Here is a 27,066-nt window from a genome sequence, read left to right as displayed (position 1 = left end):
ACCGGCGAGAGCCGAGGCCAACATGGCGGACGACTGTGAGGGGACCAGCGGCCGCTCCCAGCCCCGCCTCCCGCGACGGAGCGCGCAGGCGCAACGCGAAGGCGCCCGGAGAAGCCGCGGGGCGGGGCTTTCTGCCAAGCAGACCACGCCCACTTCTGGGAAATCCAGCCGGCCGGGGCCGCGCCGGGGGGGCGGAGCCGGAGCAAGGACCGCGCGGTGATTGGGCGCGGCGGGAGGCAGGGCGGGGCCATGCGGAGACAGGGGGCGGTGATTGGCTGTGCGGACACAGGGGGCGGGGCGTCGCTGGGTGCCGCCTGTCAGTGAGCGGGAGCCGCCGAGAGGCCTGAGGGGCCGCGCCGGGCTGTGCCGGGCGAGCTGAGCAGAACTGGACCGGGCTGAGCCGAGCCGAGCCGAGCCGAGCCGAGCCGAGCCGGAGCGGTAGGTGCGGGCCTGGCCACCGCCGCGGAGGCGGGATCCGGGTCCGAGGGGCGGCGTTCGGTCCGGGAGCCGCGGGACGTATCTGCCCGGTAGGGCCTGGCGGAGCTTCCGCGGCTGCCGGCGGGAGCAGCGTGTGAGGAGCCCCGGCCCGGCCGGGGGGCTCCGAGCGGCTGACGGGCTCTCCGAGCCCCGCCGCAGCCGCTCCCGCCGCAGCGCTGTGTGTGTGTGTTCGGAGCGTGGATGTCACTGCGCTGCCCGGCGCCTTCTCGAGTCTGCGGCTCCCGGTGCTCCGAGCTCCCGGTGCCCTGGGCTACCCGATTCTCTGATCTCCTGGTGCCCCAGGCTCCTCAGTTCCCTGAGTTCCCCGCTTCCCCGGGGTCCCGGTGCAGGGACTTCGCCGGTCCCTGGCCCTGGAGAGGTGAGAATGAGGCAGGAATGAGCGCAGCTCATCACAACACAACCGAGCCAGACCTTAATTCACCTGAACCACCCGGTCCTTTTCCCTCTGAGCGTCTCTTTGACACAACTAAATGCCTAATTCTCTTTTTTTTTTTTTTTTTTTTTTTTTTTTTTTCTGGCAAAAGGTTAAAGTGTTTCTTTGCTGATTAATAAGTTGCTGCTGTGGTTGATCTCAGATGCTTCCTGTCAGCTTTAACTGGTTACATTAGAAACATGTGTTGAGTGCTCCGCACATGTACGACGCAGCAGTCTGAAACCAGCACCTATAAACAAAGTCTGAATTTCTTTTTCGACCGGCTTTCTGAACCCTTTTATGAGTAATAACTCGCGCTTCTGTGCTGTGACATTAGTGATAAGAATAGTTGAATTGAGTGTGTCTGTAGTGAGCTGCTTTATTGCATTTTACCTCAGTTGAAATCTGTTATTGGCACGGCCACCGGATTCCTTGGGAATGAGTCACTTGCTATTAACTATTAAATTTTAACTGTATTAAGAGACTGAATCTTGTAGAGCGCTGTGAAGGAGCATAACAAACAAACATAACTGAAAACCTAAAGGGTTTGTGGGACCTGATCCAACATCACTGGTAATGAACTTAATGAGTCTGTCCTGAGTCTTCTTTCCGTGTTAAACGGGAGGGGGTAGAGCTGAGTTGTTGTACCAGAGATGAGGTGCTGAATTATTATTATAATTGCCAAGAGGATGGAGGCAAAGTGACCATAACTCTTCAGCTTTCCTTCTGTGACTTTTGAACTTTGCTGGCAAGTGTCAGATGTGTTGGTGGAGAGAGAGGGATCAAGGTCTGGAGGACAGGAAGATTTCCAGGTTCTGAGATGAGCAGCTGACCGGGAGTAAAAGAGCCCTGAGTTAGGAAAGGGTCTGGACATACTGGGAGAGGGAGATCTGGATGCATGGAGGGACCAGGAGGAGGGACAGACACGTGGGAACTGAGTCTCTAGGAGACTGGGCTTTGCTGATCACGGTTTAGTGACATCAGGGCCCTGAAGAACATGGACCTTGTCTTGCCTAAAGGCAGTTCTGTTCCACAGTTCATGTGGGAGTTTGTCTCATGAGAGTCTGCTCAGGCTGGCCAGTTAGAAATCATCCCAATCAGTTCATATTTTGACTTTATAGCATGGCATCATCACAATTGAATTTGCAGGACCAACCATAAACTAAGATCATATAGAACTGCTTCTGTCTATGCTAAATTTAACTAAACTTTTGGGTTGATTTTTCCTGGCATCCCAGCCTTACTGCTTCCCCATAGATTTACATGGATTTTATAAATGATTGAAATGTAAAGCTGCAAAGCAGTGTAAAGTAACAACTGGTGACAGTCTGGCTCCACCTGCTTGGGCAGAATTGATTTTCAGGCGTGTTTGTGGTGGTTGGTGGAAGTTGTCCCTTTAGGTGCTTTACTGTATCACTTAGTTGTAGTTTAGGAACTAACTTCACAAGTGGGTTGTCAAAGCCAGGATGTTGTTAAGCAGTGGCCTGAGAGCTGTGTGAGAACAGCTGGGAAGCAAATCCTTATCAGGCTGAAGTTTGTTCTGATTATTTCTGTTCTCTGTGTTTACAAAGTGGTTGGGATAAACTAGCCATTCTTCGAGGGAATGAGCTTGTGGTGGTGTTTGTAAGCTCTGGGCAAATGGTGGTGCTCATATCTTTGTTCAGCAACATGAAAAGAATTGTTCAGGGGTGAGCTGTGCTCAGGCTGTCTTCAAGGAATTGAGGATAAAGGTGTGTTTGGGTGCTTTTAGAAATCTGCTGATAGTTAAACCCAGTCAAATATTTCTCTGCAGATTTTGTAACCAAACTATTGCAATATCTTAATGTCTGACAACTAAAAAAAACAGTTGAGGCTCATTATCCTGATGTTTACAGTAAGCAACACCAGTGGCTGAAACAGGATTTGGGAGTATTTACTATCAAACCACTTTAAAGAACTTGTTTACATACTGACTATCGTTTGTAACATAACGTGCTCATACATAGGGCTGATAGTGAAGTGCTTCAAACAGGGAGTTTGTGGTGCTTTGGGGAGAAGGTTTTTAGCTTCCCCTGGTGCTCCTCAGATAAATCTGTGGATACCATGAGAGGGACCAGAGGGGATTGTGCAGGAGCCCTGGAATGGCTGGATGGGTCACAGTGGTTATCGAAGGGGAGGTGAAGGCTGAGAGCTCCCTGGAATAGCAACTGCTGCTCTGACTCACCAGGATTTTAATCAGTCAGGCATTCTATTTATTTTCACTTTGGGGCTCTTAGATACACAAGGGAAGTGTCTTTTTTTCCTTTCTCTTAGACAAGTTCACTTAAAGCAGCATTAAGTGTGTTTTGAGGTCGGGGGGCTGTTGAGTGCTACAACTGCTTTTTTAAAGTCTCTTCTGACACAAACTGAAACTTGTCCTGCTGACAGCTCTGAGCAGTTTAAATCTCCACCCCAGGCCTGGGCTGCAGTAACAGGCTTTAAACTGCCTCGGCCAAAAACGGAACCGTCTTAATTTCAGTTCCATCTGAAACGTGGGCAGGCAGGGGAGCCCATGAGTGGCATCCAGGCAGAGAGGAGGCAGGGATGGAGGGAAGTGGTGCCCAGGGTCTGAAAGCGTTGTACAAACGGTCATGGAATGGCTTGGGTTGGAAGGGACCTTAAAGCCCACCCAGTTTCACCTGCTGCCATGGATGGGGACACCTTCCACTATCCCAGGTTACTCCAAGCCCCATCCAACCTGGCCTTGAATCCTTCCATATATATATGTATATACACACACCTATATACATAAAGTATATTTATAAAGGATATATGAATACACACATGCCTTGGGCCCCAACCAAACCAGATTTTTAATGTGACCCATCCATGTAACAAGTATCATCTATTTTTTTTTTCCTTTGAAAGAACCTGTTTCTTGACAAGGTTTGATGGCTTTACACCAGGATTTTGCAGCTAATACTCTGTGTAGGTTCTTTTAGCTGCAGACTTGGCACTTTCTCCCATGCTCACTGACAGCTGTTAGGACTGGAAGGTCCCCAAAAGGTGTGTGGTGTTCTTCTCAGTTGACATTCCCTGCTCTAGTGATGCAGAAATTCCTGGCTCTTCCCAGCTGTTGCTTTGTTGTGGTGGTCAGCAAAGCAACATGGCTAAAAATGCTCCTTGTGTTTGATCAAGCCAGCAGCAGCTGCAAAGGCAACCTGAGTTAGTGCTCTGTGCTCAGAACTCCTCTCCATAAGGAAGTGGGAAACCTCACTGAAACAACATTTTTTTTTTTCTTCTTCTTTCCTTTCAAACTAAATGTCAGTGTGAAACTGCTGCTGCATGGGTACACTCAGATGAGGAGAAGAAATCTCCATTCGGTGAAGTCGACTTAGGAAGTCTTATGCATATTTTAAAGCTCTTTCCCAAGTCTTTTTTGACCAAATCTATGGGCTGGTGCGCAAAGCATTCAGTGAAATTCTCCCAAAAGCCATTGTCCAGGGGGATTGGGGCCGGGCTCACTAAGCAGGATCCCATATTATGGTGTTCAGTGCTGAAAAGGTGTTTGCATGGCTCTTGTCCAGCTCTGAGTTCCTTCCACAACGATTTCATGAAACACAGAAATGCTCTTTTAAGGCCCCTGCTCCAAACATTTTCCAGTTGAGATGGAAGAGCTGAAGAGGAGCCTGTTTAGAGAAGGGGGGAGGTGGTTTTAAAAGAGCAGAAAGCATGTGATTATCTCTTACGTTAATAATGTTTGAGTATCTCATTAATTCTGACTCCCTACAAGTCTCAGGTGACCTTATCCAGTACTTTACTTTCTCCCACACATTATGTGAGGGAGGAGTTGCCATCAGAGTGGTGCCTTCACAGCGCAACTGAGACTGTTTGGCTTTCATTCTGTAAAAACACACTTTCTGTTTTACAGCAGTGGGAACTAACATTAGTTAACCCAAGGTGAGTAAATCCTTAGTGAAGATAAGGAGCAAACAAGCTTTAGGCTGCTATCAAAAGCCCGTTGTGGGTTAGGAGTACAGTATCCACTCTTATCTCCTGCATCATTACCTGACTTCCACTTTCTGCCTTGAAAATAACGAGCCCATCACATGTCCACAGAAGGAAGAAAGTCAGGGATATTGAAAGCGAGAATTACAGCTGTATCTAAGTGACCTGGCTGAGGGAGAGGAGGTTTTGAAAACCAGAGAAGCAGTTCTGGGTAGGACACAACCACCCTCCAGCTCAGGAGCGTGAAGCTCCCCGTGTCGCATGTCTGTGCCTTGTGTCTGTACAGGAAGCTGTGCTCATCCTGGAGCACGTAAACAGGCAGGGCAACCGCAGCTCCAGAGCATCTCATGTGGGTAAATCCTGCTCTTAGTGGGCTTCCTGTGCATCCTCAGGGACCCATTTGCTGCTCCCCAGGCTCCCTTTTATCTGGAGTTCCCTGGGAAGGGCTGTGTGTGGGGTCTGGGCAGAGACCGAGTGCCTGTGTCCGAATTAGTGGGACTCAGGAGCACTTTGTCTCTCTCTTTGCCCCCTCCACGTGCACAGAGATGAGTCAGGCCTGTTCAGTTCTGAATCACAGAATCGCTGAGGTTGGAAAAGACCTCCATGGTTATTCAGTCCAACCCTCAACCAAATCCCACCTAAGCCATACCATGAAGTGCCGTGTCTGCTTGTTTTTTGAACGCCTCCAGGGATGGGTGGGCCCTGGGCATCCCATTCCAATGCCTGACCAGCTTTTCAGTGAAGAAATTTCCCCAATATCCAACTTGAACCTCCCCTGACACAACTTGAGGCCGTTTCCTCTTGTCCTGTCTCTTGTTCCCCAAGAGCAGAGCCCAACCCTCAGCTGGCTTCAACCTCCTGTCAGGAAGCTGTAGAGGGCAATAAAAGTCCCCCTGAGCCTCCTTTTCTCCAGGCAGGAGTTACGCTTCAAAAACTATTTAAAATTTCTGATTGCTTATTTTTAATCACAACTTCTGCCCACCGTGCTTTGCTGTACACACCACAAAAATAGTTGGTGTTTGACTTTTCCAAGGACTCAACATTGTGCAGCAGCAGTTAAACCAGGCTGGACTTGCAGGTTCTGGTCTTGCACAGCCCCACAGACCTGAGTCACACATTAAACTGGCTGAGCTCTGCCCGGGTCGAGGCCGTTGCTCACAATTGCTGCCTCGGTCTCTTTGAGTCTGCAAGTGAAGTAGAGCTTTGTTGACTTTAATCTCAGTTATGTTTCCTTGTTATTCTTTGCCATTTCAGAGGGCAACAAGGACTTGCAGTTTTGTTTCTCCCCTTTCTCTGTTCTCCTTTGACTCAGCCTAGGAGGGACTTGTAGAATTCTGTGTTTTTTGGCGATGGGAATTGGTTTGCGCTGGAGGACCTTGAAGGTGAGGGGAGGGCAAGGAGAGACAGTTAATGCAAGTCAGGAGAGAGTGAGGATAAAAATAGCTCTGAACTTGTCAGTTTGGTCACTGGTGGCTGGGTTAGTCATCTGGCAGGCTCTGCTCCTGCTGCTCCAAGGGATTATTTTACAGCATTGAGAATTGACATAATTTCTGTAGAGGAGAGGGAGCAGGACGGCCGTAATGAGTGGGATACTGTCATCAGCACTTCTTTTGCACAGCAGCTGTTCTCTGTTTGGCCACTGAATGTGGTCATTGTTGACTTTCCTTGTATACCTGCCAGGTTGTTAGGTGACTCACTGCACCAAGGTTCATGCACTTGGCTCCCAAATGCCTCCCTTTTCCTTGGTGGTCCTTCAGGCATGGAGCACCCACTCATTTTGTCATTTTCCTGATTCATCTCTGTTGCCAGGAGCCTGTTGGAGTAAATGTCCTGTTTGCCCCAGGCAGCTGCTCAAGGTGGGGAAAAAAGGAAAGGAAAAAGGAAAGGGAAAGGAAAAAGGAAAAAAAAAAAAAAAAAAGAAGAAGAAAGATTTGTGCAGATTGAAGCTGATGAGCCTCGAGGTGTGCTCCTGTAGTGGTGCTGATATCTCAGTTTTCTTGGCCTCTGTTAAAATGTCCCTCCTTGTCCTATCCTGGGTTTGTGGTATTTAATGCCTGTATATGATGCCCAAGGTTTCTGAACTTCCATGGGTTGTTTAGGGTGGAAATGTCCATTTTAAGGTTTTATACTTGTGCTTTGGGAGGACTGGTACAAGGGAGGGATCTCTGCTCTTAAGGGGCAACAGAGCATATTCTGGTTTATAAGGAAACAACTGGTTTAACCTCTCCAGAATCCAAGGTGAGGGGATCAGGGGCTAAGCCAAAGCTGCATTCCCCAGAGGCTGGTGCTGTAGGGAACTCCTCACTCTCCATATTGCTGATTTTCACCCCTGGGTATCCCCATCCTGTCCCTCAGTGCTTTGCTTCCATGCTGATTTATGCTTCTTCCTTTCCATCCCTGGCTCCCTTCCACCTTCCCCTGTGCTGCCAATTGGCCAAGGTTTGGCCTGTGCTGGGACTTGTTTGGAGCTCCATTTGTGTTCCTGGTCAGCTCACAGCCTGTGCTGATCCCCTCCCCAGCTGCCCGGCAGAGGGATCTGTTCCAGCACCGTCGCTGTCCTCTATCCAACACCAACTTCCATGAATCCTGCACTCTGTAAGAGCTCTGCTTCTGATAGGCTTGAGCAAGGGTTGCAGAAGTTGTTGGTGATGTAGAAGAAGGAAGGGAGCACCAAGGATGGTCAGGTTGGCTGTCGAGCCTGGCTTCACTGGGGGAGAATGAGGAATGGCTTTGAGGATGACTGAGCTTAGGGAAAAAGGGAATTAGCTGAGTTTATGGCCATTCATGTGGTGTGAGAGCACAGTATAATTCCCCCCAGGTGCACTCTAGGAGAAGAACTTTCATGTCTTCCCTTTTTTCCTTTTTTCAGGGATGAATATTCTTCCTGTTTAGTGATATGGGAGTTCCTTCTTCTCTTTGGTTTCACTGTTTGTCTGGAAGTGAAGGGAATATACCAAGAATTAAATTTCTCTGAAACCCATGTAGTTGCATATTTTCAGTCATGAGAATGTTGAATATTCAGATCTTCAGTGGTCCAAGTCAGAAATGGAGGACTGGCACTCCAGGGCTTTTCTCCAGCTCAGAACTTGGGCAGGACCTTGATTTAGTTTAAATTATTTATTAATCTGATACCTTCAGGAGCCTCCTGTTTCTCGTGAACTTGAAGCTGCTTCTGTCTGTGAAGTATTTTGACAAGTGTTTTGTTTTTCTGTTCTTGCTCAGTGTCTCTGTGAACCTGGGAAATGGCAGTGATGGGAATTGCATGCCAAGGAGCTCCTGATCCAGCCGTCAAGCACAAGAAGGAGCTCACGGCTGCTGAGGGGCTGAAAGAGACAGTGAGTGAAAAGCAGAGCAGTGTTTGCAAAGTAGAAGATTCAAAGAAGGTCATCTTTCACAGTCAGTGGAAAATCCTGAATGATGTAATCACCAAAGGAACAGCAAAAGAAGAAACAGAAGGAGGCTGTGCATCAATTTCTATTATTGCCCAAGCAGAATGTGAGTAGCTGCGCTTCATTGAGAAAAAGGAATGTGTAAGGAGGGATAAGATTTCACTCCCTCGGCGCTCCTGGAGAGCTGAGACCACATCTATTTGTAATCCCAAGTGGGGTGGAGCTGATGACACATCCCAGGCTCTATTTAGGAAGCTCATGAAATCTCCTAATAATGTGGCAGCATCCACTGAATAAAGCATAAATAACAGACCAGCATGAGGCCCGTGCACCTCGACCAGATCTGTGTCCTGTGGGTCACCTGTTCTTGGCTGACTTCTGAAAGGTGTTTAAAAGAGGGGATAAAGAGGAGGAAACTAAAGCAAAGCTGTCATCTGGGAAAGAGCTGGGGGATCAGGAGATAGCTGGGAAGCCTCCTAATTGTGGGGGAGGAAGAATGTAGTGTGGGTGGTGTGACATGACTGTGCAGTGATTGTCTGGATCACTCATTTAGCACAGTGGTGGAGCTGTTTAAGTCCAGTTGTTACTGGGAGAGACTTTGCCTGGCTTAAGACAAGTGATGATCCTGTTTTCTTTCACACAGGTGAAAACAGTCAGGAGTTCAGCCCCACTTTATCAGAGAGATCCTTTATTGCCCACAGTAAACGTTACAGGTGAGAGACCTCTTAACACAAACACCCCTCTTCACTGTTGTGTCTGCTGACTTGTGCTTGTTCCAAATCACTCCGGCTCTCTGCACTTAAAATATTTTTCCAAAAGCACTCCTGTTGGAATTAGCTCTTCAGTCTGAGGCCTGGTAAGAATGTGTCTTCCCCAAAATATCTTCCTGTTAGGAAAAAGTACAAGTTTAGGCACAAACCACCTGAAACACCTTGCATTGTGTTATTGTCAAAGCCTGCAGATTTACTGCCCTTGTAGCCTTCTGCCTCTGTTTCTGGATGGTCAAAGTTCTTTTGAAATGGGCTTTTTTAAGGGTCGTAGGCTTGAAGTAGAAGGATCCAAGGAGAATTTTTCAGTCTTTTTTAACTGAACTGTGCTGCTGGTTTTGAAACTGTTACACCATCTGCTGAAAAGCTGTGTGAAACTTGGGCTGCTGCTAGAAGGAGTCTTCAGAAAAGGGAACAGCTTAATTTCTTGGAAGGGTAAAAGGGGGTGAGAGAACCTTTGCTTAGTGACAGCATCAGCAACAGAAGTTGTGAACACAGAGATGCTGGAAGTGGTAAAAGGGACAGTGACACTTGTGATGGACAAGTGGAGGCCTGGGAATTGCTTTTCTGGAGTGCCCTGAGAGTGAGCTGTTTGTTCTTCATGAAGAATATCTTGGTGTTGAGGCACATACTGGAGCTTTCTGAGGCACATACTGGAGCACTGGAGCCCCATCAGGCAGCCCCAGCACCCTGAAATGGGTGACTGGGGTACAGAATTAGGTGCTGCCTGTTTCCTGGTGGCTTCAGACACCTTGTGGGGTGTGTGGTTTGACACTCTCCAGTGGCTTTATGATGTTGTCTCATGAAGCATCTGAAGAAGTGCAAAGTGCCCCATTTCTGAGGGGTTTTATGTGGGTTCTGGGGTTTTCTGGGATGCACACCAGCTGTGTGTTCAGGCTCAAGGCGCTGTGCTGATGCCACCAACCAGACCTCTACTTATGGCATCTTTTGGCACTAAAACATCAGGAAAAGATGGAGAGAGCAGTGCTGGCTGTGCCCTGCATCAGTGATCAGGAAAGGCAGAGAAATGTCTCAGAACTGTTCTGAGTCAACGGAACAGTCAAATTGCTTCATCTGAAGGTCAAAAATCCTGTTTTCTCTTAGAGCTTAATTTAAAAAATCTAACTGCTATGGTTGGTATTGAATGATAGAATCACAGAATGTTTGGGTTGAGAGGAACCTTGGAGATCATTGCTTTCTGACCCTGAGGCAAATATCCCTCTTTGAGTGTTCATCTCTTTGTGCAGACCCCAGCTGGAGTGTTGTGTATATCTGTGCATTCCTAGAAATCATGTTGTAGTATTGAGCTTTACAAGCCAGCACATTTTGGCTTTTGGAATCTGTTTTATTTGAGTGCACCTAGACATCCCTTTTCTCTGTGCAAAGCTCTTTTCCTTCAAAGTAGAGCAGCTGTTGATATTATGAACTCATTTATTACTTTCAATAATTTTTTAAACTAGACTGCATTTATTCATCATCTCTGTGTTCACTAGAAATCACCCACAAACTGTCTCAGAACAGCCTGGAGAGATGCAGTGCTTTTCCCTCTGCTTTGCTATGTTCAAAAAAGAGACATACAAGAGTGCTGGAGAGGAACTTGGACAAAGGAGCTGGAGTGACAGGACAAGGGACAGGGAATGGCTTCCCACTGCCAGAGGGCTGGGCTGGATGGGATATTGGGAAGGAATTGTTCCCTGGGAGGGTGGGCAGGCCCTGGCACAGGGTTCCCAGAGCAGCTGGGGCTGCCCCTGGATCCCTGGCAGTGTCCCAGGCCAGGCTGGATGGGGCTCGGAGCCACCTGGGACAGTGGGAGGTGTCCCTGCCATGGCAGGGGGTGACACTGGATGGGCTTTGAGGTCCCTTCCAACCCAAACCATTCGGTGACTGCATGTTCCAGTCTCTTTGTTCTTCCAGAACTTGTAAACCCTGGGACACTTTAATGTTTCGCTTCCCCCACACGCCACCATTTCTTTTATACAATGCCAGAGGTGCTGCTGTGCCTGGACCTTGGACTTGCCCCCATTAGAAGGCAAGAAGTTGTGTTTTAGTTCTTTGTTCTTTGACTCTCAGGAGGCAGAGTTGCCAGTTCTCTTTCTGTGGGTCGGAGGTGTCACCTGAGCTGTGCTTCCCCTGTCACATCTCAGAGCCCTGCTGTGTTCTGGTTTCCAGCAGCCGCTCAGACAGTCTCGATCAGATCCCCAACAATGTGGCCCATGCCACAGAGGGGAGGATGGCACCCACCTGGAGAGGGAGGCACCGAGGCAGGGCCAAGAAGAAACGGCACAAGAAAAGATCCAAGCTGAAAGGACAGCCTGTGGCTGCTGGCAGGAGAAGTCCAAGAACTCCAGAACAGGAGAGCTGCACCCCAATTCCCGTCCAGGTGAGAATCTTCGACCTTCCTTTTGTACTGTCCCTGCAAACTCCTTAACAGCTCTTGGGTGAATTTTGGGTGTCTGTACTGAGGTTCCTGCTCAGCTCTTTGGTTTTGTTTTTAGGAGGATGAATCACACCAAAGTACTCTTTATAGAAACAGTTTTTGGGTTCCTGAATTTAACAAGGACTTGGGCTATGATCCACTGTCTTTTGAGAAGCCTGACAGAGTTTTGTCCACGGGCAAACTCCATTCCCCAAGGAGCCAATACAAAACTGAACTGCACAAGCTGATCAGCCCTATTCAGTGCCTTAATCATGTTTGGAAACAGAGGGACACTGTTCCCCAGCCTGAGACTCTCCATCCTTTTCCCTATAACATCCTTCCCCCCCATTTCCCACATGTGGACAATCCTCTCCATGCCATGAAATGGAATGCTCTGGACACATACTTCCATGGTGACCTCAACTATCAAGACAGTCGCTTATCTGGCCTAAACCTAGAATACAATTTCACCAAATGCATCAACCAGTCTGTGCAAACCAGTTCAGACAAGCTTTCTGTGGAAGAATATTTGGTAGATGCCTTGAAGGGGAGCGTGAGTTTTGGTGAACCACAAAATTTAGCCAGCCTGGCCAAAACGTGGAGAGGAGGTGGGCTGGAGCCGAAGGAACAATTCCATGAAGCGAGTGAAAATGAAGGCGTGCTGCTGAACGAGGTGATCTGAGCCACACTCTGGGGTGGTGGGAGGCAGAGTTTCTCCTGGGCTTTGGGAGAGGGATAATCTGCATCCATGTGCTTACTTCTATAACTGCAGTTTCTCAATGGTTCTGGATCTGGTTGAAGCTGCCAGATAACGATGCTGAGTTGTTTTCGGCAGGGATTAAAGCCCTGTCTGTCTCAGACTGCCGACTCCATGCTGTGCTCAGTCACCAGACACGCAGGCTCAGAGACAGAGCAGTGGTTCTGTGCTTAGTCAGTCTTCAGCCATGTCCTCTGTTTGCTGGGGAAGAGCCTAATCCATTCAGCCAGGCTGCAATATTTATTGGCTCTGGATGAGCTGGGCTGTGACAGAAACCAGGGCTGGGTAGAAGGGGAGGTGCAGGAGGCCAGTCTGTGCCTCTGCTGGGACCAGCAGCTCCTGCAGCGTCCCTTGCCAAGCACAGGGCCTGGACACAGAAATGCATTTAAATTCTAGAGACATGATTCACTTCTGAATTCAATTCTCCCTCAACATCTTCAAGTCCTCCTGGAGGACTTCCCTGGAATCAGTGTGACCCTGTCAGTATGGTCTGTGGAATTCAGGGTGTCCCTTACCTGCCTGAACGTGTTCACACTGACACCTAAGGCACAGTCTCCATCTACTGACTGCAGAAAAGCTTTAACATAGTGCCTGCATTTAGTCATGGGAGTCTTGGTTTGTTGTAGGATTTAGCTTTGTAGTTATGTCCTGCATGAGAAGGGAGGAACACAGAGCTGCTCCAAAGCCATCCAAATCGTAGTGGCCTTTCTTTACAAAGGTGGGGTGCACTCGTTTAGATCCAATAGAGCCCACAGAAATCAAATAGGTTGATTCTGTATGGTTTCATCTCAAGCCTGTGAGAGAAGTAATCTTGGACTGGGATTTCTAGAGGTGTGCTGTCCTTGTGCTGCTTCTGGGAATGCTGATCTCTGTCTGTGCAGCTCAACATTTAAGTGTCTCTTTCCTTGCTTCATCTTGTTTTCTATTTGGACTTCCAGAAGCTGAAGCCGGTGGATTACGAGTACCGAGAAGAGGTTCACTGGACCAAGTGCCATGGTTCCTTGGGCATTGGCTCTTTTGGGGAAGTGTACAAGATAGAGGACAAGCAGACAGGATTTCAGTGTGCTGCCAAGAAGGTAATTCTGTGTGAGAGAAGGCGGGTCCTGGCACAGGAAAGCACATGGAGAGAGAACTTCTCCCAGGTCCTCCTAAGGACCTTGTACAGTCATGGTGAAGTGCTGCTGTTGTGTCCAAGGGAAAACTTCAGGCTGATGGCAGAGAGAGAAGCAGATGGAGGACCTCTATGTGCACAGAGGTCAAGTTCAGCAGCCAGAAATAAGTTCACTTGGCTTTAAAGTGTGCTGAAAGGGATCCTGGGTGCTGAGGCAAGAGTAGAGATTTCTGAATGATTGTGAGTGACTGCAGGGGAGCAACAGCTGTGTGGGGTTGTCTGTTATCTAACTATTCTTATCTCAAGCCATGTCTGGTGTAAATGGTTACATGGCAGGTATTTATTTCCCTGTTGAAAAAGGAATAGAGTAGGAAAAACCCAAGGCAGTCAGTAGGCTCTGAAAACAGCTTTCATCTCCTCAGTGTCATCTGCAGTGCTGGCACATTGTTCTGAGGTGATGCTGTTCCAGATGCAGCAAAGGATGTGTGTTTTTCCAGGAGCTGGCACTATAATCTATGGTACTCCAGGATGTGCCATTGTCACACAATGTAGGAAGTGTGTGGAATATAACCTGGATCAGGGTATTGGTTTGTAGGCTGCCATGGGGGCCTCAGGGATGCAGACAGAGGGATAATGCAAGGAGAGGAGGAAAATGTAAACTGTTTTATTTGAACTTACACTTGAATAGTTTCATCACCCTTGTGAACTGATGTTTCTCACATTCCTCCACTAGAAAACTTCAACAAGCATGTGGGAAGTGTTTTTCTTGAGTACAAAAATATTATGTGCCCAAAGAACCGTAACTTGCATTTTTCAGTTTAAAATGTCCATTTTCCCCCATTTACACAGGGCTCAGCTTGCTGTGCTCCCTGTGGAAAGATGTAAGTGGCAAGACAAACCAGTGTGTGTATTTCTTTAACCATTTCAGTTGTCAGCTATAGAAACAAACATCTCTCAAGCACGTAGGAAATTACTTCCTATTCTGCATCCTCACAGTTCAGGTGTGAAATTTAGTGGTGACACAACCAGCCTGTTTCCTGTCAGTGTGCAGCTATTTAAATGCATTATCCATGTGGCAAATCCACAGTCTTGGGAGAAATAGCTGTTCCTTGTGGGGTGTATTTTCAGGAAGGAGGATGGTTGTGCTGAAAAGGGAAACATGAAAGTAGGAGAAGCTGAAGTCTTTCAAAATGTCATTTCCCCCCCAATTACTGAAGGATAAATGATGCTTCTTTATATCAGAAATGCATCTTCTTAGCTCACACTCTGAAAGCAGAGAGTTCTAACATGCCAGTTGGACACTTCTCTATGATCTATTTAATTTTCCATGAGTAACTGTCCCCAGTTCCTGCTGCCTGCCTGTGAGAGGAGGGCACTAGTTCGCCTTCTTTCACCAGACCTGGTGTTGGAAGTACCTGCTCTCCAAATTGAGATGAAAGAAAGCCAGCTATAGCTGGATTGCTGACAGTGAAGAAACATGATGCATCTTTTTCCCACCAGAATCTTCATGACTCATGTTTTCCTTCTGGACTTCAGCAAATTCTTGTTTTATTTAGTTTGGCTGAACTTAGCGAATAAAGTTTTTCTTTAACCATTTTCAGGATGAACACCACCTAAAAATTTGGTGACCATGCAGATCACTGCTTGTGGACATATTTTGTATTCCCTCCTGCTTTGGGGAAGTTGAATTTTTGCCAAGTTTTACACCATCCCTGGGGTTTTTTTCTCCTCTTTTATAAAAGCAGAATGTTCAGTTGTCAGAATTTTCTTTTGACTGAGACAGAAATTACCTTCCTCCTGAAGGGTACCAGTCCTCAGCTCTAATCTGGAGTTATTGCAAGCTGGCATCTTTTGTGATAAATCTTCACTTTCCTGAGACATTGAGGATTTATCACCCCGAGTGTTCCCACTTCTTGCTGCACTCACTGAGATCTGTTAAGGAAGGTCACAGAATCAAGTTTGGAAAAGACCTCCAAGACCATCAAGCCCAATTAACCCATCCTTGTGCCTCTGCTGTCACACAGCCACCAGAGAGGGCCAGTTGTGTCAGGCTCCATCCCAGGAATTGCTCAGTGCCTCCCTGTTTCCGTAGGTGCAGGTGGAACGCTTCCGTGCCGAGGAGCTGACGACGTGCGCGGCCGTGACGAGCCCCAGCGTGGTCCCCCTGTACGGTGCCGTCAAGGAGGGCCCCTGGGTGACCATCTTCATGAAGCTGATGGAGGGTGAGGAGGGGACAGCACCGTGGAAGCACCACTGGCACTGTCCAGTGCACGTTGACCTCCTCTTCCTCCTGCCCCAATCTGAATCTGTTAGTTCCTCGATGCATCCAGAATGTTCCTGGTGTGAATTCCCGAGTGGGTGGGGATGGGTGTGTGTAATCCCTGCAATAGGCTTGCTGTGGGGGGAATAATTCCCAGTCCTGCCTCACTCCAGTTCAAGGTGTCTCTTTTTCCCAGTAAAACACAGCTGGGGCTGGTTTGTGCTTCCTGTTGATTTGCAGGGCACCACGTGGAGCACATGCCCTGGAAGAGGCGGTACTGTCTAAGCAGACCTAGGTGATTCCATTGCCTGGTGCTCTTTTTCTGGCCAGAACCATGGGAAACAGGCTGTGAAGAATGAGCTGGTGGTCAGTTACACCTAGAAATGCCTGTTCTGGTCACAGAGCAGTTGCTTTTGCTCCAAAGCAACACTGTTAAACTGACACTCAGCAAAAAGCCTTATTAACAAGGCCTGGTTTTGTGGGTAGCAAAAACTCTGGGAATAAACAAAAGGAACAGAGCCATGTGTGGAAGATAAGTGCTGTCAGACCTGGAAAATCTCATTTTTTCAATGGAAACAACCGGGAATGCTGATGATGCTGGGGAGAATTTAAAGATAAGCTAACATGGACTCCCTGGATTCCTTTCTAGGTGGCTCATTAGGGCAGCTCATTAAACAGAGTGGCTGCCTGCCAGAGGACAGAGCCCTCAGCTACCTGGGCCAGGTGTTAGAGGGTCTGGAGTATCTTCATGCTCAAAACATTCTCCATGGAGATGTCAAAGGTAGGAAAGTGTTTGAAGTACCTTCTTTCCTTTTTCTTAGAAGAGGCAAACTGCTTGGAGATTAAATTATGGGATTACTTACTAAAGTTATGGGATCTACTTACTAGATTTCCAGATCTGTGTTTGAAATTAGAGTTTCCCTTGGTTCTAGACTGCTGGGAATATCATATTTGTCACCTCCTCCTGTCACCCCGTGGGTCTGGCAGGCTGTTTGCCCAGGCTGCCCCACCACTGGGCTACAAGAATCTCCAGGGCAGGTAATTGGTGGTTTATAAACAGAGATAATTACAGCTCTGTATTTGCTTAAGCCAGTGACACTCCTCAGGAGAAATAAACCCTTTGGGCTTAAAAAACTGTCATTCTGTGTGCTTTTGACTGTTTTTCCCATCTCCTAATCCAGAGGTACTAATGGAACCCTTCTCGTTGGCAGCGGAGAACGTGCTGCTGTCGGACGATGGGAGCAGGGCCCTCCTGTGTGACTTTGGCCACTCTGCTCACCTGCACCCGGACGGGCTGGGAAAGTGCTTGGTCACAGGTGAGGCTTTGCTGCTGGTCTTCTGAAGAATTGCCCTTCTGACTCATTCTTTCTCTTGAAGATTTACATGTGGCTGATTTGCAAGCAACTGCATTTTCCAGGCTGAGCATTGCTCAGGGTGTCTGGTTTATTGGTATTACTGTGAGGCATCCCACTGGCAGCCAAAATGACCCTAAATTTGGGGGGTGATGGTCCTTATCTCCCAGGCTAGAAGGGGTTTTGTAAGATTATGTCAGCATGCTGCATTCAGTATTTTGTCCCTGCAAGAAACCACACCGAAACTTTAAAATCCTATTCTGACTTGTTGTGTAACCTCACTAAATAGTGGGGAAGAGTTCTGACCTCCACTAAAGCAAAATTCCTTTTTTTTGACAATTAAACTTAACAGTGCTTCTTCATGCAGCTGTTGAAAGAGAAGGGTACGTTTTCTAGCATCAGGCTCAAGTTTTGCCTCCCAGATTTGCTTGAAAGGGAAGCTTAATCCCTGTTCTGTGTGTAAGGGATGGGTCTGAGAGGGAACGGCTTCTAAAAGCACACAGTGCTACTTTTTGGGTTAAGGTAGAGCCCCTCCACCATGGAGAAAAACTGGGAGAGCTCAGATTGTTCAGCCTGGAGAAGAGAAGGCTCAGAGGAGACCTCAGAGCCCCTTCCAGTGCCTAAAGGGGCTCCAAGAGAGCTGGAGAGGGACTTTGGACAAGGGATGGAGGAACAGGACACAGGGAATGGCTTCCCACTGCCAGGGAAGATGGGATACTGGGAAGAAATTCCTCCCTATGAGGGTGGGGAGGCCCTGGCACAGGGTGCCCAGAGCAGCTGGGGCTGCCCCTGAATCCCTGGAAGTGTCCAAGGCCAGGTTGGACATTGGGGCTTGGAGCACCCTGGGACAGTGGGAGGTGTCCCTGCCGTGGCAGGGGTAGCACTGGGTGGTTTAAGGTCCCTCCCAACCCAACCCAACCCAACCCATTCCATTCTATGAAGGTGACAGGTCTCTCACTTCAGCTGAAAAGAGAGGGATTCTGCCTTAGGCCTCTCACCAGTGGCATTGGAGCACTTCTCTTGCCTGCATGCGGTGATTCTTCTCCTGGATGGTTTTAGGGAACTACGTGCCTGGCACAGAAACCCACATGGCCCCGGAGGTGGTGATGGGGAAGCGCTGTGACTCCAAGGTGGACGTGTGGAGCAGCTGCTGCATGATGCTGCACATGCTCAACGGCTGCCACCCCTGGACCCAGTACTACAACCACCCCCTCTGCCTGAAGGTGAGTGACCCAGCCTCTCTGCAGTGCCAGGCAGGTGAGCTGCCAGAGCTTGTTATTCCTGGTCAGGGAGCGCTCGCCTCGGGATGGATGGCTGGGAGCCAGCTGGGCATCTGACAGGATGCCAGCCTTGCTTTGGGAGCTGAGCATTCCTTGTGCCTGCTCTGCTTGGGCTGTTCTTCTGTACCCTGCTCATGACTTGGGTGTGACTTTTGAGCCATTCAGCTGTAATAAAATTACTGTTCAGGTCTCACTTAATGCTTTCATTTCAGTTGGAAATGCTCTCGGGGTGGGAAGAACCTTCCTGAAATCAAATGAAGCCTCTCTGGTCTAGCCCCTTTCACTTCCTGTTTGTTACACAGATCGCTAAAGAGCCGCCTCCTCTGAGGGAAATTCCACCTTCCTGCAACCCTCTCACTGCTGAGATTATTAAGCTGGGGCTGGAGAAGGAGCCTCTCCACAGGGCATCTGCGTCAGAGCTCAAAACTAAGACCAGTGTGGCCCTTGAGGAAGGTAATGTCCTGGTGTAACTAAACCTTCGTATTCCCACTGGGAGAGTTGCTGGTTCTGTTCCTTTGGGAAGCACCAGTCTGTTTCATTGTCCTCTATATCATTTTCACAGCATTGATGCATGTTTTGGGTTGATGGCTTTTGCCTGCAGCCGAATGTTTGTCACCCAAATAAATTATAATTTCCTGTATGCTGTCACATGCTCTTCTTCCTTCTCTGCTGAAGGAGCTGAGCTCTCTGTGGGTTTGTTCAGGTGCTGTGCCTGAGCTCCTGTCAGCTGCACCTGGAGAGACTGGTGTGCAGCACAACTGCAAGCAGAGGTTTATTGCATCCTTAGCTGTAACTCACACTTGTGGTTCAGTCTTCCCTCTGACACCATCACTAATTTATTTCAACTTAATCCTGCTGAGTGGTTCTGTAATACAGCAAGAATTTGTGGAGGTGATCTGGTTTTATCTTTTGAAGAAACTGGGCATTTTACAGCAAATACACTTCAAAAACTCTTACAGCAAAGGAAAACTTTTACCTCTTTTATTACTTTATTTGATAATGTTTGTATTTATTTATTGTTTCCTTTGTTTTTTGTAGTGGGAGGTGTGAGAAGCCCCTGGAAAGGTGAATACAGAGAGCCCAGACATTTATCTTTGAACAAAGAAAACAGTGCACAGACATCCCTGTCCCCCACAGTGAGCCCAGTTTCTGAGACTGGTTCTGGCCCAAAACTGTCAGTCAAAGTTTCCTGTGCCAGCCCAGTCCTACCACCCCCATCTCTGGAGCAAACAGAGGAGGTTGAGGGAACCCACTGGAATGAGGGCAAGGAGTTACCTGAGACCTGTGATCCCCCTCCTCTCTCCTCAACTCCTCTGCCCCTGAAGAGCTGCAGCCACGTGGAAAGAGCCACAACCATTTCAGAGCAAGAGCTTCAGCAGCTGGAAATTGGTGAGCACTGGGCTGGGGGAGGAATTCAGCTTTTTTTTTTTTTTTTTTGCTTGAAAGCAGGATAAAAATACAGCTGCTTTCTCTTGGCCTGTTGACAGTTATTTTCGGGTTTTCAGCTTGGATGTCATTTTGCTCATAGTTCCTTTCTCATTACCCAAATTGCTCAACCTTCCTTTAAACAACCAAAACTAATAGTTCTTAACCAATTAAATGTGCCACAAAGGTAGTGAACAGAACTTCCTTCCTCCTGAACAGGAGGGAACCTTCTGAGAGAGGTGCAGGAACGTCTTAGAAAACAGCTTGTTTCAGACTTGTGCTTATTTGCACTGTATAAACAGTGTCAGAATTCCAACTTCATCTGGAATTTTGGGTTCAAACATCATTTTTTTAAAAAAATTGAGGCAAGCCAGGATAAAAATAAAGGGATGACACATGTCAAGCAAAGCAGTACAGTTAAAATCAGCCTGCAACTGTTTTGTTCTGGGCATTGGAAAATCTACAGCCACCAGCCAAGGAATCCGCTTACCAACAGCAATCCAGAGTTTGAAAACCAGCAGTAAATCCAGTGTGGAAATCAGTGATTTGTCCAGTTCCATTGCCTCAGTATAACTCTACATCTCACTCTTTTTTTCTCCCATATTTTCTAGTCTTTTTAAGTGAATGGAAAGCTTCAAGTTAAGAAGAAAGTGGTTTCAATTGCAACTGTCAGGAAACTGAGGAATGAGGAATTTTAGGGGTTGCTGGTGTGCAGCTTCTTTCTCAAATGGCTTTGAGTCTCAGCAGCATTGTAAGAGCTGGTTATATATGGGATATCTGGATATTATCAGGAATATTTGCAGTATTTGTAAGTCCTTGTATCCAGATAAGGGAGTACAAGCATCCAGATACTGGTGAGAGCTGAGTACCTGAGTTTGACCTTTCCCTGATAACGTGGATGGATCTAGAGTGACATCTCACAGGAGACATATGGGCAAGAGCTGGGAAATTCTGGGTGCTATTTTGCATGTTGTTGCACAATCCAGCTCCTCTTGGCTCAGTTTCCCCATGTCACAGTGCTGGCTGTGGCCTCTTCATGGCGGAGTTGTGTGTTGGGTTTTGCTGGCACCAATATGAATGTTCATTAAATATTGCTGAAGAAGCTTTGGGTGTTAATTGCAGAGCTGTGATTAGAGCAGGGAGGCGTGGAAGGAAACACTGGAAATGTCTCCCTTCTCTTCCTTTTGCTGCAGAACTGTTTCTGAACAGCCTTTCCCAGCCTTACTCTCTGGAAGAACAAGAGCAAATGCTTTCGTGCCTCAGCATCGACAGCCCCTTTGTGTCAGATGCCAGTGAGAAGGTGAGTGGGGATGGATGGAGGTGACTGGCTGACCCCCTCTGGAAAACTGGGAGCTGTGACCAACGGAAATCTGGAGTTTCTCACCTTTGCTGCTGCTTTTTGACACCCAGTTTGCTGGGGAGCACCTTGGGAAGAAAGCTTAGCTCATGCCCACTGCAGTGTTAAGGGCTGTAGCTGTGCTTTGGTTTGCTTTGGATCCTTTCCTCCAGAGGCTCTCCTGTGCTGTATCCTCCCCGGAAGCTTCAAGTGTGTGGATATGGAAAATCTCAGCAGCCTCAACTCTGTCTGTGCAGGAGAAGAGAGCTGGGGAGGCAGTGATGAAGGCAGAAGCTGCACCAAGCAGCTGAGCAGGGTCTTCCTGGCCATGGCCACCAGTGGGAAGTTTAGGGAAAGACCAGGAGAATAGGACAGGAAAACAGATACCCAAATCTTGGATATTCATTCCCAGCCTATGGATCTATTCTCCATGGACTTATTTTAAGCCATTGATACTAATGAATACATAGTCCTAGTTATTAAAATGCCAATTTTAATTAAATTGGTTTGCTCTCTCTGGTGTTCTGAAGGTAGGGAATACCAGTGAGGAACACGGAATAAGCCCTGTTGGACCAGGGAAGGACAAAAGCCCTTCAATCACATTTTTCAAAGACATCGAGTCCCAAATTTGTGCAGCCTGGCATCTGCAGGAGTCAGTTCTGATTGGGAGCAGCTTTGTGTCCTATTTTTGTCTCTCTTTTCAGTCTTCCAGTGCTTTGTGAGGAGGACTGAGGGAGTTCTGCACAGCTCAGCTGTTGACACACACGGTGTGCAGCGTGGGCTCTGACTCTGCTTAGTTTTCCCCACTAACACCTACCCCATACATTTAACTTGACTTTTGGCTGGTACAGACCACTGTGCTGATGCTGTGAGATTGACTGGGACAGACCCTTCCCAACACTGCAGCAGCACAGGGTCTGTGGTTGGTTTTGTACAGTTAATTGTTTTTCCTGTGTGTTTCTAATGTCAGTAAGTGACAAATATTTTAACTCAGGCTTAATTCTCCTGCCAATTGGTACAACTCCTCTTTTCTCACCCAACTTTTCAGCTCATTATTGATTTAACTGTTGAGAATATCTGATAATGTCTGCACACTGGTGCACTGCTATCCATTCCCTTTCCCAGATGGCACAGAAGTGTTGACTAAGGCCCAGCCTTAAATCCCTCTGGATTTCCACCTTTTTCCTCCTGACCTTGTTTTAATGCTCATCTCCTGCCAGCTCATTTTCTTTCGGAGCCTCAGACAAACTTGTGCTTACTCCTGCAGAACTCCATGAAGGCTTCTCACAGCTTGAGGGACACCATGAGCTCTGGGATCCATTCCTGGAACAGCCAGGCAGACGGGCAGAGCTGCAGCTGGAACAACCTGCTGAGCCGCAGCCGGCACACGGACACTCCCAGCTACTTCAACGGTGGGTCTGCATTTCCACACTTGGGATAAATGGCCAGGAATCATTTTCTCACCATCTAGAGGGGCTGGATATGGAGTTTTTGAGCTCCTTTTATCCTTCAGCTGCTGTGCCAGCACAGACTGGGCCTCCTCACAACCCCTAAAGATGGCTTGTGAGGAGGCCCAGTCTTCCACAGATGGGTGGAAGGCACTGGGTCTGTACAGTAAAATCCAGGGAAGTTCCTGAACACACAGAGCCTGTGTTCCCTCCTTCATGCAGCTTCTATGTGCAAGTAGTGTTTTATAACCACAAACATCTACCCAGAATTTTGAGGGCATATTGTGCAAATTAATCCATCACTTCAGCTGCTTTCTTGCTAAATGCAGCTCTGCTCTGTGAGTCATTGCTGTCTGCAGCAAGCTCCATGCTCAGCAAAAGACCTACATAAATTAAATCCTTAATGACAAAGAGTTTTTCCCCATGTGTGTGCCTTGTCAGTCAGTTTTGCTGTGGACTGCGAGGTCCTTGTGGCTCAGCAGAAGTTAAAGAATCTCTTGTGCATTCCAGGAGTGAAAATCCAGATCCAGTTGCTAAGTGGAGAAAATTTGCACATCAGGGATTTCCACAGGACAAAGGTGGGAGACATTGCCACAGGGATAAGCAGCCAGGTGAGACACAGAGGGGGAGTTCAGTGCATCATTTCAGAAACAATTCCTTCCCTTCTGCAGCCTCATAACCCCTGAATGCCAGGGAGACCCAGGAGTTGTTCAGGGATCCTTAGGACACCTTTAGAAGCAGAAGCTCAGTGCTGCTGTTGTGAGTGTGGTCCCAGAGGATGTTTTCTGAATCACAGACTCATTAGGGTTGGAAAAGACCTCCAAAATATGAAGTCCAACCTTTGACCAATCCCACCATGCCCACTAAACCATATTTCCAAGTGCCACATCTACTCATTGTTTGAACCTTTTCAGGGATGGTGATTCCACCACTGCCCTGGGCAGCCTGTTCTAATGCTTGTCCACTCTTGCAGTGAAGAAATTTTCCCTAATATCCAGCCTAAACCTAGTATCAAACCTGAATTGTAAGCCAGTGCCAGTTGTCAGAGTGACCACAGGGATCTGTATCTTAGAAAGCACCTGTGCTGCAGCTTAAAAAATCCTTCTTGTCAATTATAAACTCTTCCCCTTCTCCCTAAAGAATCACTATATGGCTTTTTCATCATGAACAGTAGCATCAGCTCAGGGAAAGGAGCTGTGCTTGGCTGGGGTGCTTCCAACTTGTTCTGTTGGAGATGCTGGCACACTCCTGTGAACCTCTCTGTGAGCTGCTTTGGCTGTTCCTGAAAGGAACTCTGGAGTGTCTGTGGGACTGTGACTCATCTGAGTGTAAAATGGGATCGTCTCTAAAAGATGTTGCACCAGGCCAGAAAATGTTCCAGTGGTGTTGGTTCTCTCTGGATTTTGTTCTTGTGAGGATCACAAAGCAAAATACCTGGAGAGGAGCTCACGTGGACAGCTCAGGACCCCCCAGCCATGGCCCAGAGCTCAGGGAGGCACTTTGGCAGCAGGGTGGGCACTGCCCAGTCCAACTGGGAGGTATTTCCCTGTGAGAGGAGTTCAGGATGTTCCTGCCAAGCACGAGCCCCTCGCTGGGAGCTGTTCTTGTGTTGGGCGGAGGGGTGTGATGGAGGGGTGTGATGTTCTGGAGGAGACTCTCAGTGCCACTCAGCTCTGTGTGTTCTGCTCCGCAGATCCCCGTCCCTGCCTTCAGCCTGGTGACCAAGGAGGGGCAGCCCGTGCACTACGACATGGAGGTGCCTGACTCTGGCATCGAGCTCCAGTGCACCCTGGCCCCCGACTGCAGCGTCAGCTGGGCCTGGCGCGTCAAGCACGGCCAGCTGGAGAACAGGCCCTGAAGCCCTGCCTGTGCTGGAGGTTTGCACCTTGTGCAGAGAAGGAATTGCAAAAGCTTCTGACCTCCCCTGCCATGGAGCACCAAGTGCAGTGGCTGCTGTTTGTGCTGCAGCAGGATCACAGCTCACTGCCCTCGGGCCTCACTTCTGTTGGCTGTTCTGATCCACTTCCAAGACATGTCCTGAGCTTAGACATTCCCCAGGACAGTGGGAATTACTTGTTTTGGGTGTGTTAGAGCTTGAGAATGGTAGGTGGAAATTCCTTGCTTTTCAGAGGAAGGAGGTTGTGCTTTTCAGGAGAGCAGGGGGATTGGGTGAGAACTCTTGCTCTTGCTCCGAGGTGAGGTCGGTCGTTGCTGGGCTTGCCCAGAGGAGGAGGTTGGGTGCCCTCAGTGCAGCTGGGGTTGCTTGTGCTGAGGGGAGCTGGCTGACTTCCTTCCAGCTGGAGGAAAAACCATTTCTGTAGGCTCTGGGGAGCATCATTTCCACCTCAAGCCTTTTGCATGGGGAGAATCAACAGCAGTCACTGGCTGGTTCTTGGTTTCACCTCCCACCCTTTCCCGCAGTCGCTTCCTTCTTGAATCAGAAAAGAGCTTTGTTCCCAGAAAGAGCTTTGCTTGCAGCTCCTACCTGCAGGTCTCAGAGGAGCTGGTGCTCTCTCTGGTGTCCCTGGCAGGCAGGGCAGGAGGAGAGTACAGAATTCCTTGGTGGGAGGGTGGAGGGGTTGTTCCTCCATCCTGTTCCCACCTCTGATGTGGGACTTCAGGTGCACTGTCCCATCCTTGGAGGAGTGAGGGACAGCAGCTGTGTCAGCTGTGACAGGGCTGAATTTTGTTGCAGAGTTTATAAAAATCTCCCTCCCAGTTCCCAATCCAGCCCAGTGCCCCAGTTCTGTGAGCTCAGCCTGGCCTCATGAGGCTTCCCACTCCTCCTCTCACTTCAAACTGGGTTCACTGAGTGGGATGGGCAGCTGAGCCCAGAATGCCCTAAGTTTTGAACTGTTTTTTTACTGATTTGTGAATGTTTGGAACATACTGAAACCTCACAGGTCAAGTTCAGGTGGGCGGGTGTCATTGGCCCTTCTCCATCTCAGAACAGATCCCGAGGGAGCTGTGAGCTCTGAGTGTGCTTGTTCAGGGCTGATCCAAGGCCTGGCACACCTGAAATCACAGTCCCTCCCTGTGGCTCTGTGGCTGCCTCTCAGCAGGGGCTCTGCATCCAGCCTGGGCAGAGAAACAGCTCCCAAAAGCCAAGGTGGGCTCTGCCAGATCCGTGCTGGGCTGGGAGACACAGCAGGGCAGGAATGCTGGCAGTCTTCCCATGGGAAGTTCACTTAGTAAAGAGCTGGGAAAAGCTGAACTCCTTTTTTGAGGAGCAGCACTCCTTAAACAGTGGATGCTCTTTCCCTTTGGTCTCCCAGAACAGGGGCTGGTTTTGCTCCACTAGACAGTGACATCCCTGATCAGAAAACTCAAGTTGTGATGTAATAAAAAAGTGGAACTCAAGAAGAAAAATGAAACCTGTCACCACTCTGGGTATAGTTTTTATAGCACTTTCTGTTCTAAAGCACTTAATACATTGTCCAAGATAGGCACCTAATTATATCTGCAATGCCACATTCAGGGGCTTTTTAGTAAATAATTAACACATTATGCAAATGTCTTCCAGGAGGGAGTGGGGAAAGTGTAGGTTGGCTCGATTTCTTTTTTCAGATGCTATAAACTACTAAGAGTTTAAGCTCTGGAGCAGGAGGGATACAAGGGCCTCTTCCAGGGCTCCCAGGAACTCCCAAGCACACATTCAGTGCATGCCTGGCTCCCTTCCTGAGCTTCCTCTGAGGGGCAGGAGGAAAACTCTTGGTTGTTTCTGTGAGTCTGAGGTGATGTGTCCATCCCAAAGCACCGTGGGTTCCATCCCAAAGGCTGCACCTTGTGCCTCTGTCACCTGGGGGATGCTCCAATGTCCTGGTATCCAGTTCCATGCCTTGGCATTGGGACTGAGCCCTGGAGCAGCAGGGAGGGAGCAGCAGGACTGTCTGCAGGACTCCTGGGCTCTGCATCTGCAGCATTAACCTGAACTCAGGCCACCTGCACAAGGGCAGCGAACCCTCCCTGGCCCGGGATGTCCTCGCAGGGCCTATGGAGATGTCCATGGAGATGTTCATGTTCCCTGAGTCCATGGATGTCCATGTTCTCTGGTACCCTCACAGCAGCATTAGCCAGGATCCACCCTCTTTGTTTTGTCCAAAGCCTTCAGTCCTGTTTTGCTGCCACCATGAGTGCCCAAGTGAGGCTGCAGGTTCCCAGCCCACAAGCCTTGGCCGTGTCACTGCCCTCAGGCTGGGATGTGGTGTCACAGTCCCTGCCTGGGGACAGACACCTTGGCAGCCCCACAAACCACTGGTGCCTTCCCAGTCCCTGAGCTGGGGTTCTCCTCTGGGACGGTCTCCAGGCTGTGCTGCCAGCCAGCCTGAGCTCTCCCTGGCTCGCTCCTGCTGCCAGGACAGTTTCCTCTTCCCTTGGCTTGTCACTTTGCTGTGACAGGCACAAACAACCTGGCTTCCAGATGAAGGCAATACTGACAGCAGAAAGTCGGGGAAGATTTGCATTATCCTAGTTCAAATTTGGCTGGAACTGTCAGGTTTCATAACGAGTGTTTAGGACAGAACCCCAGCTCAGGGTGGAGAGGACAAGTAGGAGTGATAAACACAGATGGCTCTTGTGTGCAGCTCCTTCCGGAAGTCTGGAAAAATCCCTGTTGGTGAGGTGAGATGGAGCTGAGGATTTCTTGGGGA

At 48.6% G+C, this 27,066-nt stretch overlaps 1 protein-coding gene across 3 annotated transcripts; it reads left to right on the top strand.

Annotated features, from left to right (window-relative positions):
* Positions 1-306: 306 nt before the first annotated feature.
* Positions 307-24,782, top strand: MAP3K14 (mitogen-activated protein kinase kinase kinase 14). Of its 3 annotated transcripts, none has more exons than XM_032134123.1 (16): positions 307-438; positions 8,099-8,371; positions 8,909-8,978; positions 11,205-11,412; positions 11,528-12,121; positions 13,144-13,281; positions 15,409-15,538; positions 16,226-16,357; positions 16,788-16,892; positions 17,988-18,151; positions 18,511-18,661; positions 19,247-19,597; positions 20,827-20,933; positions 22,237-22,381; positions 22,928-23,028; positions 24,111-24,782. In XM_032134123.1, the coding sequence occupies exons 2-16, from the start codon at positions 8,119-8,121 to the stop codon at positions 24,273-24,275; spliced, it is 2,814 nt and encodes a 937-aa protein (XP_031990014.1). In that variant the 5' UTR covers positions 307-438; positions 8,099-8,118; the 3' UTR covers positions 24,276-24,782. The 3 variants fall into 3 exon arrangements, with proteins under 3 accessions (XP_031990014.1, XP_031990011.1, XP_031990013.1); XM_032134120.1 differs by having other exon boundaries at positions 11,202-11,412; XM_032134122.1 differs by having other exon boundaries at positions 307-442; positions 11,202-11,412.
* The last annotated feature ends 2,284 nt before the right edge of the window (positions 24,783-27,066 follow it).

The sequence above is a fragment of the Corvus moneduloides genome, chromosome 26, assembly GCF_009650955.1.
Source record: "Corvus moneduloides isolate bCorMon1 chromosome 26, bCorMon1.pri, whole genome shotgun sequence".
Taxonomy (NCBI): domain Eukaryota; kingdom Metazoa; phylum Chordata; class Aves; order Passeriformes; family Corvidae; genus Corvus; species Corvus moneduloides.
This window is presented reverse-complemented; position numbering and strand designations above follow the sequence as displayed.